Source organism: Leucoraja erinacea, chromosome 12, assembly GCF_028641065.1.
Source record: "Leucoraja erinacea ecotype New England chromosome 12, Leri_hhj_1, whole genome shotgun sequence".
NCBI classification, from domain to species: domain Eukaryota; kingdom Metazoa; phylum Chordata; class Chondrichthyes; order Rajiformes; family Rajidae; genus Leucoraja; species Leucoraja erinaceus.
Window position 1 is genome coordinate 56,931,376 of NC_073388.1, and position 13,662 is coordinate 56,945,037.

The 13,662-nt window shown below is 47.5% G+C and overlaps 1 protein-coding gene across 2 annotated transcripts in view; it reads right to left on the reverse strand.

Annotated features, from left to right (window-relative positions):
• LOC129702392 (oligophrenin-1-like) overlaps nt 1-13,662 on the reverse strand; it is a 276,035-nt gene that overhangs the window by 82,781 nt on the left and 179,592 nt on the right. For both annotated transcript variants that reach the window (XM_055644172.1, XM_055644171.1), the window contains exon 16: nt 2,139-2,197. In XM_055644172.1, coding sequence (XP_055500147.1) covers nt 2,139-2,197 — 59 coding nt within the window. The remainder of the gene's footprint in view (nt 1-2,138; nt 2,198-13,662) is intronic.

Genomic DNA, 13,662 nt, shown 5'->3' on the forward strand with positions numbered 1-13,662 from the left:
AACCCTCCAATTTCATGTGCCTATCTAAGTCTCCATCATTTTGGCCTCCACCGCCACCCCTGGCTGCGATTCCAAGTACCCATCATTCATTGTGTGCAAGGTAAATATCTGCTTCATGCATCTCCTTTAAACTTTGTCCCTTTCACCTTTCAGCTATGCCCTCTAGCCTTCGATTCTGAACGTCTATCCAATCTAGGCCCCCCATAATTTAGTGCACTTCTATCAGGTGACCCCTCAAAACCTCTGACTATCCAGGAAAAACAATCCAAGTTCTCCTTGTAGCTAATACCCCTTATACAGGCATGATTCTGGTAAATGGCTTCTGCACCCTCTCTAAAGCCTCCACATCTTTCCTGTAATGGGGCGACCAGAACTGTATGTGTTACTCAAAGACCTGTCTAGACTAGGCCTGGAATCTTGTGGGCCCTTATCATCCTGGTAGCTACAGGGTCTTGGTGAGACCACACCTGGAGTATTGCGTACAGTTTTGGTCTCCTAATCTGAGGAAAGACATTCTTGCCATAGAGGGAGTACAGAGAAGCTTCACCAGACTGATTCCTGGGATGGCAGGACTGTCTTATGAAGAAAGATTGGATAGACTCGGCTTGTACTCGCTAGAATTTAGAAGATTGAGAGGTGATCTTATAGAAACTTACAAAATTCTTAAAGGGTTGGACAGGCTAGATGCAGAAAGATTATCCCCGATGTTGGGGAAGTCCATAACTAGGGGTCACAGTTTAAGGATAAGAGGGAAGTCTTTTAGGACCGAGATGAGAAAATCATTTTTTACACAGAGAGTGGTGAATCTGTGGAATTCTTTGCCACAGAAGGTAGTTGAGGCTGGTTCATTGGCTATATTTAAGAGGGAGTTAGATGTGGCCCTTGTGGCTAAAGGGATCAGGGGGTATGGAGAGAAGGCAGGGATGGGATACTGAGTTGGATGATCAGCCATGATCATATCGAATGGCGGTGCAGGTTCGAAGGGCCGAATGGCCTACTCCTGCACCTATTTTCTATGTTTCTATGGTCTAGATGGAAGAAAGGCACTGGAAGGTTAAGTGATGATGGAATGGCATTCAAGATATCATGGCATAAATCAAAAAGGGTAAAGAGAATCGGTTTCAATTCATTGGGGGAATCTAAAGCTCAAGGGAAAGTCTTAAAAACATAGTTCACTGAACTTATGAAACACTTTTTCATACAAAGGATGATTGAAGTTTGGAACTCTTCCATAAAGAAAGTTGACATTCTTAATTTTTGACCCAAGACTGATAGATTTTATTAACCAACTTTTGTTTTTACACAAAGGGTGGTATGTATATGGAACAAGCTCCAAGAGAAGGGAGTGGAGGCAGGTGCTATCACAACATTTAAAAGACATTTGGACAAGTACATGGATAGCATGGGTTTAGAGGGTCAAGTGGGATTAGTGTAGTTGGGGCATGTTGGTCGGCATGGTCAAGTTGGGGCGAAGGGCCTGTTTCCATGCTGTGAGACTCTAAATGACATTGGGTAGTGGAGGTGAGTATGGGGACGGTCAAGGTAAATAGTTTGACTTGGGTCACAGATCAGCCATGATCTCAGCAGATGGGAAAACAAGTCCAAGGCGATAAATAAACCACACTATCCCCAAAAAGAAAAACACTGGCGATACTGTCAATATCAGACCACCCGTTTAAACAATCATTCAATGTGTGCCAGCACAGAAAAGACTGTTGAATACTAGTCACAGTGAGAAATCCTGGCATACTTTCCTCCACCACTTCACCATAGTCGAGATCAACTGCGGATTATCATTACGATCAGTGACTTGAAGTCAAAACCCAGGAAATACTTTGATGTAATTTGGGCAACAGGCGTACTAACTGATGCAAAAATATAAAGTGTTGGTGGAACTCAGCCAGCGAGGCAGCTTCAGTGAACGGAAGTGAACAGACAATATTTCGGGTCAGGATCTTTCAGTGTGAAGAAGGATCCTGACCTCAAAAACATTTTACCCCACAGTTGCTGCCAGATCTGCTCCGTTCATCCAGCACTTTATATTTTTGCTCACGGTTCCGCAATCTGCAGTTTATTGCGTTTCCCTTCCAACCGATGTATGTAGTTAGTTAACATGAAGAACAGGATGTGAAACTTACTGGATGCCGAGAGGATTTCTTTGTGCAGCTTGTAAGTCATCACTGGCTCTTCAAGATTCCTGTATTGAACCGAGAGTGGATTTCATTCTTTATTCAAGACAAAAGGTACAGTTTTGCAACAAAACAGAACGATAAATAATGTTCATAAATTCCACAATTCCTTCTTTGACTCTCGTGCAAAACCTGCACAGCCATGCGGGAAGAGCAAATACACGTGCAGAATTAGCAATGATCACTAGTGGGAAAACTCAGGTCAGCAATACACAAATGGCCATTCCCGTTCCCAGACTGACCTCTCTGTCCTTGGCTTCCTCCACAGCCAGGCCTGGGTCGTCTACAACCCACTGTCATGAACAAGGGTCTCGACCCGAAACATCACCCATTCCTTCTCTACAGGGATGTTGCCTGTCTCGCTGAGTTACTCCAGCTTTTTGTGACTATCCACTGGCATGAGCAATGTATTCTCAATGTCAGGTAACCTACTTCTCCTTTGTCCTTTATCTTTCATTTTGATCTACTCAGGTTCTCCCACACACGCCCTTCTTTCCAACTGCATCCCCGCAAGCCCCCATCACCCAATTTATTTCGGAGCTAAGACACAAAAAGCTGGTCAAACCCGCTGAGTTACTGAAATGCTGTCTGACTCGCTGAGTTACTCCAACGTTTTGCGTCTATATTCGGTTGAAATCAGCATCTGCAGTTCCTTCCAACCCAATTTATTTCCCTTCACCCACCTATTCCATCTGCCAATCGCTCGCACACTGCACCCAGTTGCTCCCCTTCCCCTCACTACTCCCATATCCCCACATCCCACCGCTCACATTTGGTCCTAGCCTTCACCTACTTCACCACCTTCACCTACCCATCAGATTCCATCATCCACAGCCCTTTGTTGCCTCCACTTTTCACCTCCCTGCTTCTGCCGCTATTTCTACCCTTCCCTCCCCAATTTAACCCTTCCTCGTCTGGTTCCACCTCCTGCTTGTCAGCTCCAGTCCCACCCCTCCCCCTCAATACTGTTATCTCCCCTCGACTCTTTCAGTCCCAACCCAAAACATGGGTTGCCCATTTCCCTCCACAGATGCTGCCTGACCTGCTGAGATCCTCGAGTAGTTTGCTATTTTGTTCCAGATTTCAGCATCTGCAGCCTCTTGACTTTCCAAGTCGTACTTTGTGCTTACATGTTTTCGCAGGCACGTTCCACATAAACAGGTTTACATTTCAGCAGTAAATGCATGACTAACAAAGTCTCAGGTTAAAGAGTAAACCCTCGCACTGGGAAAGTTAGCAGTCGGGTTCTGAGGGAAGAGCTTTATCTCCCAATACGTTTACCATTCTACCAAATGAGGTTATAGAAAAGGGCGGCACGATGGTGCACCCCGGTAGAGCCTTCCCCCTCACAGCCACCAGAGACCCGGGTACATTCCCCATCTCAAGTGCTGTCTATGTGGAGTTTGCACCTTCTCCCTGTGACCATGTGGGTTTCCTCCCACATCCCAAAGACATGTGGGTTTATAGATTAATTGACCTCTGTAAATCGCTCCTAGTGTGAAGGGGGTGGATAAGGAAGTGGAATAACATGGAACTAGGGTGAACGTGTGATGGGCATGGAGCTGGTGGACATAAGGGCTGTTTCCATGCTGCATCTTTAAACTAAAGTAAGCTATCCAGAAGTATAGATGTTATTTGGCATTTATTTCCCATGGTGTGTTTTAGATGGACATTAGATCTGAGGGCAGTCAGTGATGATGGGGACTGAAGGATTCACAGATTCAGAGTAAAAGTGAAGGGAAATGAATCACAGGACACGGAACAATCCTGCATTTACAACCTCCGGTCCCCACCCCTCGTCAGCTCCACTGCTGAACTGGAGCCAGTCTTCCTCTGCCATTCCATAGGGCAACTCCCCATCTCCCTCCATAGATGCTGACTGACTCACTGAGCTCCTCCGGCACTTTACTTTTCAGCTCTAAACTCAGATCATGTGACGCCTCTGCCCATGACTAAGGTACAGTTTTAAACCTGTTATTAAATAATGCTGTGTAGGAAGGAACCTTTAGATGCTGGTTTACACCGAAGGAAATGCAGGAGTAATTCAGCAGGACAGGCAGCAGCATCTCCAGAGAGAAGGAATGGGTGGTGTTTCAGGTTGAGACCCTTCTTCAAGGGAGAGGGAGGCTAGAGATACGCAAGGGTCAGTTGTTGATGGATATTCACCTATCACCTCTACATGAGAGTGAATGAAAACAATGGCCTCGAGAATGTCCCCAGGAATAAGGATTGCTGAAAGGATGATTATTCAAAATAATTTCTATCGGCTATGAAAATAATTAAATGCTTTCCCCTTCTCAACATCACAAACTCGGTTAGTGGAAGAGAGCTGGGTGCACCTGAATCTACAGCTGCTGGAATCTGGAGCAAAACACAAAGTGCTGGAGGAACTCAGCGGTTCAGACAGCATCTGGGGAAGGAATGAACGGGGAAGGGGTTTCAGGTCGGGACCATTCTTTAGACTGGAAAGATATTTAGCTGGTGATCTTCGGGATGTGGAAGAACTCCTCGCCAATTTTTCTACTCTTTAGGGGCAACACAGGTGCACAACCTTTTATCCGAAGATCCAAATAACGAAAAGCTCCGAATAGCGGACATTTTTTCAGTCCTTGAAGAAAGGTCCTTGAAGACGTTCACCGAGGGCGGCCCGCAGAGGTGACAGCGGAACCTCCGGTCGGTCCTCGAAGAAAGGGGAACTAAATCCCCATTCACAAAAGAGGTGAGGGTATATTGCGCGGGAGGGTTAATAATTGACAATCTGCTGCTGCCTGCCCGCTGAGTTAAAAAGTTCCCACGGTAGACTCACGATACACAGTGTATCGTGAGTCTTGCGTGGGAACGTTTTAACGGGCAGGCAGTAGCAGATTGTCGCTGCCTTCAGTTTCACCCCACCTACACCCCTCTGCTTCCCAGCCATGTGTGTGACCCCTTCCCTCCCCTCTCCAGTTCCCCGCCCATTGCACCGGCGCGGGGGCTTTGCACTGTTTTCATGTCGGCGATGCCAGCCAGCAGGTCAGTACCAGTCACCGGAGACGTCAGGACCAACGGGACACCGACCCCCAGGCCCACTGCAAGCACGGAGATCCCAGAGACCCACAGCCAGCAGCAGCCCAGCCCCGTTCCAATTCCAGAGGAACACGCTTCCCGTAGGGACAGAAGCTGATGGTGTGCAAGGTGCGTCTTGTTCTTGGGGTTGCAGATGAGGGGGCGCAGCTCGGGCTGTGACGTCTCCGGCCACCCCCCTGTACAGGAGCTGAGACTGGGAACTGTACCGCCCTTGCAGGTGAGCAGGAGAGTGGGGTTGTTTGCAGTTGCAGAGGGAGGGGGCAAGGGCGGTACAGTTCACAGTCTCAGCTCCTGTACAGGGGGGTGGCTGGAGACGTCAGGACCAACGGGACACCGACTGCAAGCACGGAGATCCCGGAGACTCACAGCCAGCAGCAACTCTAGCCCAACCCCGTTCCAACTCCAGAGGAACCCGGGTTGCGGATGAGGGGGCGCAGCTCGGGCTGTGGGCGAACTGCCACTTGTCGCTGTAGCGGCCCATCGGGGAGTGGGTTCCTGTTGGTCCTGACGTCTCCGGCCACCCCCCTGGACAGGAGCTGAGACTGGGAACTGTACCGCCCTTGCCCCCTCCCTCTGCAACTGCAAACAACCCCACTCTCCTGCTCACCTGCAAGGGCGGTACAGTTCCCAGTCTCAGCCCCTGTACAGAAGGGTGGCCGAATACGTCAGGACCACCAGAAGCCGTTCCCCGATGGGCCGCTACAGCGATAAGTGGCAGTTCGCCCACAGTCTGAACTGCGCCCCTTCATCGGGACACCGACCCCCAGGCCCACTGCAAGCACGGAGATCCCAGATCAGCAACTCCAGCCCAGCCCCGCTCCAACTCCAGAGGAACACGCTCCCCATAGGGGCAGAAGCTGATGGTGTGCAAGGTACGTCTTGTTCTTGGGGTGGCGCAGCTCGGGCTGTGGGCGAACTGCCACTTGTCGCCGTAGCGGCCCATCGGGGAGTGGATTCCTCTGGAGTTGGAGGGACAGGGAGACACAGCGGCTTTTGAGAATGGTAGGCAATCACTTCCAAAGTTCTGCCCACACAGTCAGTACACCTCTCCTACACTTGTCTCCCACACTAAGATTATCTCGCAGAGAATGATCCCAGCCTAACCCTCCCTATTCTCTCCTATTCTGCAAGAAACAACCCATTGAACACTAACTCGCGATATCTCGCAGAGCAAATTCGCGATGCCCGAGCACGCCTAACCCGTTTAAATCTACGCTAAAAATTCCATTCCGAAAGCCTCCGAATTACGAAAAGTGTCTGGCAAGATAAAAGGTTGTGCAACAACGATATAGAGTTGCTGCCTTGAACCCAGGTTCGATCCTGACAACATACGCTATCTGTATGGAGTTCATACGTTCTCCCTGTGACCACGTGGGTTTTCCCCGGATGCTCACGTTTCCTCCCATACTCCACAAACGTACAGGTTTGGAAGTTAACTGGCTTCAGCAAAAATTGTTAAATTGTCCCTAGTGTGTAGGTTAGCGTAGAGGATGATCGCTGGTTGACGTGGACGCAGTGGGCCAAAGGATCTGTTTCCACGCTGTATCTCTAACGTCTGACGTCTTTGTCTCTCATTTCCATTTGGTGCATTCAACTACAACATATCCTCTACCACACAACGTAGATGTAAACCACCTCTTTACATCCTGCGTCCCTGATTAGGCCGTCACAACTGTACAATTCATCATGTAACCCTGGTTTTAGACTTCCAATTACAATGAAACGCAACAATATGATCTTGCCATCTTGCCATCTAAGAGTGCATCCCATCACTGACATCACTAAGAGTGCTCAGGCATCACGTTAATTGATTGATTGCATTTCCATTGCATGCCCAAAATGTCCTACAGTAAGAGGAGGCGTCCAAACGAAGGATCAGAGCATTGCTTCAAGGACATTTAGAACCTTTTTTTGTGTTACAGGAGGATTGTTGCAAGGTGTTCGCTCTGCAATTTATTGCATTGATGCACAAAAACACCTTGAGCTGTATCGCTGACGTTAATGATTGATTGCATTTATTCTGGACTGGCATTTGACAGAGAAGATAATTGCCTTTGGAGCCAACTCAAGCTGCAAACCCTTAATGAAATGTCCTACAGTAGAGGAAGGCAGTCCAAAGGAAGGATCAGAAACTAAGATTCAAAGGATGCACATTGCTTCAGCAAGGACATTTAGACCTTTTTGTTTACAGAAATGGGATGGTGCAAGTGTTGGGAGTGATGACGAGGCGGGTGGGCAAGGAGGTCATGACACAAAGTAGAAGATCTACTACATGTTTAATATCAAAAGCAGCTAGAAACTCTTCAAAGAAATGAAATCAGGCAGCGGTTGGCAGGGAGCCAATACAATAAGCTGCTTGGGGGAAGAAAAAGGCCGGTATTAAGAGGAATACAAGGGTGGTGAAAATGCAAAGACCATTAAGGATGGAATTCAGTGAATTGCAAACAGAATAAGACCATAAGACATTGGAGTAAAATTAGGCCATTGAGCCCATTGAATCTACTCCCCCATTCAATCATGGCGGATCTACTTTTCCTTCTCAACCCCATTCTCCTGACTTCTCCCCACAACCTTTGCAGCCCTTCCTGATCAAGAACCTATCAGTCTCCTCTTAAAATACCCAATGACTCAGCCTTGACTGTCATCTGTTCCATAGATTCACCCTGTGGTAAAGAAATTCCTCCTCATCTCCATTCTAAAGGTATGTCTTTATTCTAAGGCTGAGTCCTCTGGTTCTAGACTTTCTCATCACTGGAAACATATTTTCCACATTCACTCTATAAGGCCTTTCATTATTCGGTAAGTTTCAATGGGATCCCCCTTATCCTTCAGGACTCCAGCGAGTACAGTCCCAGAGCTATGAAACACACCTCATCCGTTAATGTGAAAACTTCAATTGCCAACATTTTACTGTAATGCGTGGCTGAGATCGGGAAGGAAACAGGGGCATAGTTTGGACAAATGCTATATTTCCAGAATTGTGGGACTGGATCCAGTGAAATGTATGCAAGCAGGACTAGGAAACCCTAAATATGAAATGTCCAGGAACAGGACAGAGTGCAGGTCAGAGAACTACCTGAACAGGTATTGATTCAGGGAGACACGAGAAACTGCAGATATGGGGATTTGGAGCAAGAAAATACTGTGCTGCAGGAGCTGGAAGGCAGCATCTGTGGAGGCAGATGGCTAGACAACATTTTGTGTTGAGGCTCAACACTGGTCCAGTGCTTTGCATGAGCTGCAGTCGTTATGCAACGGCCATCAGAGTCAATGGAAAACAGCACGTGAGGACTTGGGTGGAGAACTGGCCTGGAGATGGGGTGATGGTTTGCATGAAAGGCGAGAGTAGGATTTACAGTTCCCTGTAGCTTGGAGTCCAGAGAGAGGCTGAACAGTCAGCAATCTAACAAGAATGCTGCTTTGGCAAAACCCTCCAAACTTACTGGAACAATAAAAATGAGCAAGCCAGTCCCTGTGTTTTGTTGTAAGCCAAAATGTGTCACGATTAATAAACATACATGTGACATGGCCAGATAACAAAATAAGTTAGTTAGACATACAGCATCGAGGCGATCAAGGCTCCCGATGTTGAAGCCCCCGCCGGCTAATGAAAGCCCCCACAAATGGGCCGAATCGGACGCTGTTGCTGGAGTTCGGTGTCAGTCACCAACCAGGTCAGCTTCCGATGTTACCATCCACAGGGCCCACGGCCGAAGTCTCGCGTGTGTGCGCATACACGTGCATGTGTGTATGTGCGCATGCGCGCGCGCGGCTGTCAAGAAATTGTGTCGTTCCCCCGCCCCCATGTTTTGATAGCGATTTCCGTGCCTGCGAGGGACAATTCACCTACAAGTTCCTGGTGCAGCAGGAAATCAGATAACCCACGTGGTCACAGGGAGAACGTGCATACTCCGCACAGACAGCACCCATAGTCAGGATCAAACCTAGGTCTCGGGCGCTCTAAGGCAGCGAGTCTACCGCTGTGCTACTGTGGCGTCCTATGATGATTTAGTTCCGTTTAGTTTAGTTTAGAGATACAGCGTGGAAACAGGACCTGCGGCCCACCAAGTCCACACCATCCAGCGATCCCCGCACACTAACACTATCCTACACACACTAGGGACAACTTATACATGCACCAAGCCAATTAACCTACAAACCAGTACGTCTTTGGAGTGTGGGAGGAAACCAAAGATCTCAGAGAAAACCCACGCAGTCACAGGGAGAATGCGCCAACTCCGAACAGACAGCACCCGTAGCCGGATCAAACCCAGGAATCTGGCGGTGCAAGCACTGTAAGGCAGCAACTCTACCGCTGCCCCAGCGCGCTGTATCCCCAGTCTGTAGGGTAATGTTTAACTTTGTAGAGTTACTATTGCATACCATCACAAATAAAAAACACCGGCGCTAATCATCCTCCCCAGCACTAAATGCCTCATTACTGCTGTTGGCTGCATTGGGCTGATCACATTCTTTGAATGCTCCATACCAAACCCTTGAAATGTACACTACTGCTAGCTTTCAAATGTGGGGAGATGTCTCCAGAGAGAATATTGGTGATGCGCTCAAGACTTCCTTGAGGTCCATCATTGCCATTGACTCCCGAGAACCTCTGGCACATGAGAATTCTGGATGGTGGTGTGAACCTTGAGGCCACACACTAGGATAATACACAACATACCCAAGACATGCTTGAGCAGAGGGATGGGGCCACCTGCGTCCCACCTCTCTGGCCCATCAACTCCCTTCTGCTCCAGCAGTGGAAGGGTCTATAGTTCCCACATTGAACTTGGAACTCACAAAACCAGGGCAGATACAAGTTGGCCTCAATCCCGATGAACTAACCCGAGAACTAGGTACCCGAGACACAAAGGTGGGCGGGTGAGGAGAAGGCTTTGGTTGTTGTTCCACCAAGGATGCCGAAGCCTGGAGGGAACTTGCCTGAAATCGGGCACCACTCATAACTACTGGAGCGTGGACTGCACTTGGAAAATGGATGTGGGCACAGTAGACTATTTCTGAAACTTCCTAATCGGGGAAAGTATGGTGACACTAACTCTACTGGGCTGTTTGTAAGAAGAGGATTTTCACTGTGCGTTTGCACTTCACACGTGACAACAAAACACCATTGAACCAAGTAGCATGGGGTCAAAACAGAATAAGATCGGTCTCAAAGGCAAGATATGCCAAAGAGGAACAAAACCACAGGAGGACAGAGGGAGAAACAAAGGCAACAGTTACCAGGTTAGCAGGGGAAAAGGTTTGCGATACAAGTGAGATTTTGTTTTAATGAAATAGCTCGAATTGCTGCAAATGGATTATTATTCATCAACCATTACATGTGTTTCTTTAGCTGCTGTAATATTAACATCGGTTAGTTTTCTTGTGCTCTCCAACCATCCCCAAGTGAAAATTAAAACTAAAGTGGAACCAATTGCTCTGGAGAGCTGCCATCTGCTGCTCAGCAATCGACTCAAACTTACAGGGAGAACATAACAAATGACCCTCCGGAATAGAAATGAACAGGTTTAAAGCATCTCTCATCTTTAAAAGCACAAGCAGAGCTTATTGTGGATGATCAGCCATGATCACAATGAATTGAAGGGCCGAATGGCCTACTCCTGCACCTATTGTCAATTGTCATGGTGCCTATCCAGTCGAGGGAACCTGCCAGAAAAGAGCATTTTTATTTTGGCCTGGCTCAAGGGCTCCATTATCTTTCAGCTTTCATTTGGACTTTAAGTAAAGAAAGAGCCCACATCTCAAAGCAACCAGTCACAATGGTCCAAACTCAGTGTTACCTCAGGCCCAAGCAATCCCTGAGATATCTATTACAGCAGTTTCTTTCAGCAGACCAATAGAATCACTGCGTCAACAATTCATAGTTTATTGTCTCTGTTAGCCTTTTGAAATTCATGAGTAGAAATAAAGAACTGCAATGGCTGCTTAATCCACAAAAAGGCACAAAGTGCTGGAGTAACTCAGCCGGTTAGGCAGCATCTCTGGAGTAACATGGATAGGTGATGTTTCGGGTCGAGACCCTTCTTCAGCCCCATTTGTCTGCTGTCAGACACCTTCAAGCCAAAGTACGCAGTCTGACCTTCGTAGTGCATATTAAATAATGGTTTGGTGCTGAGATGAGGTTGTCATTAAGTTTATGCAAGATGGTTCAGCGGAATAATGGGTTGACAGGATATAGCTGTTCCTATCCCGGCCATTATACATCTTCATGTATTGGATCATCTCACCATATTGGCTCTACCTCTGAGAAACTATCAAACTTCCAAAGGTTTAGTTTACTTTAGTTTAGTTTACAGATACAAGGCCCTTCAGCCCACCGACCAGCGATCCCCATACATGAGCACTATCCTACACACTAGGGCCAATTTACAATTTAAACCAAAGCCAATTTACCTACAAAACTGTACGTCTTTGGAGTGTGGGAGGAAAACCCATGCGATCACAGAGAGAATGTACAATCTCTGTACGGACAGCAGCCGTAGTTAGGAACAAACTCGGGTCGCTGGTGCTGTGGGACAACAACTCGACCGTACCGCACTATTTCATCACATGGTAGAGAGCATACTGACGGGTTGCCTGGTTCTGGAAAGTGAATGCTCAAAAACAAAGGGCACTGCAGGAAGTGGTGGACATTGACTGGCCCATCATGAGTACTCGCCTTCTAGTGAAGAGGTTTACAGGAAACGTTGCCTCAAAGAAGCAGATATTAGTAGAAACCCACACCATCTTGGCCATGCTTGTATATCATTGCTATCAAGAAGATGGAACAGGAGCCTGAGAACCACCAGGTTCAAGAACAGCTTTTCCCCATCAATTGTCAGGCTCTTGAGCATCCTAGAAAACCCTAACACAACCCTACCTCAGCATGGAAACCCTATGGACATTGCACTACGAAGGTGGCACCATGGAAAAAAAAGACACAAAGTACTGGAGTAACTCAGCACATCAGGCAGCATCTCTGGAGAACATGGATAGGTGGTGGTTTGGGTTGGGACCCTTCCCCAGACTGGCTGAGAGTTGGGGGTAAGAAAGCTTGAAGATAGGAGGGAGAGGCCAAAGCCAAGCAAGTGATAGCTGATAGGGGGGGGGGGGGGGGGGGGGGGGGGGGGGGGGTGAGAGTTGATAGGCTGATGGTAGGACAAAGCTCAAAGATGAAAGACAAATGGTGTGAGATAAGGATAGAAGAGTTGTGAATTTTGAAGCCAGAGGAAGGAATGTGGGTGGTAGGAGAAAATAATTGGTAATCATCTATATAACCATATAACAATTAGAGCACGGAAACAGGCCATCTCGGCCCTACAAGTCCGTGCCGACATCTTTTTTCCCTTAGTCCCACCTGCCTGCACTCGTACCATAACCCTACATTCCCTTCTCATCCATATGCCTATCCAATTTATTTTTAAATGATACCAACGAACCTGCCTCCACCACTTCCACTGGAAGCTCATTCCACACCGCTACCACTCTCTGAGTAAAGAAGTTCCCCTTCATGTTACCCCTAAACTTCTGTCCCTTAATTCTCAAGTCATGTCCTCTTGTTTGAATCTTCCCTATTCTCAAAGGGAAAAGCTGATCCACATTAATTCTTATCTATTCCTCTCATCATTTCAAAGACCGCTATCAAGTCCCCCCTTAACCTTCTGCGCTCCAGAGAATAAAGACCTAACTTATTCAACCTTTCTCAGTAACTTAGTTGTTGAAACCCAGGCAACATTCTAGTAAATCTCCTCTGTACTCTCTCTATTTTGTTGACATCCTTCCTATAATTGGGCGACCAAAATTGTACCCCATACTCCAGATTTGGTCTCACCAATGCCTTGTACAATTCTAACATTACATCCCAGCTTCTATACCGTCCGAACAGATCCACGGACGATGCCATCTCCCAAGTTCTGCACACCGCTCTCTCTCACCTTGACAGCCAGAAGTGAGGATGCTGTTCATAGACTTCCGTTCAGCTTTCAATACCATAGTCCCCACCAGACTTGCTGAGAAGCTGCTGGAACTGGGGCTCAACACCCTCCTGTGTGTCTGGGTCCTATACTTTCTCACCGCCAGGCCCCAAGTGTAGCACCTCACATTTATCAGCATTAAAATCCATCTGCTATCTTTCAGCCCATTCTTCCAAATGGCCTAAATCACTCTGTAGACTTTGGAAATCCTCTTCATTATCCACAACACCCCCTATCTTGGTATCATCTGCATACTTACTAATCCAACTTACCACACCTTCATCCAGATCATTGATGTACATGACAAACAACAAAGGACCCAACACCGATCCCTGAGGCACACCACTAGTCACCTGCCTCCAACCCGACAAACAACCATCCACCATTACCCTCTGGCTTCTCCCATTCAGACACTGTTGAATCCATCTTGCTAC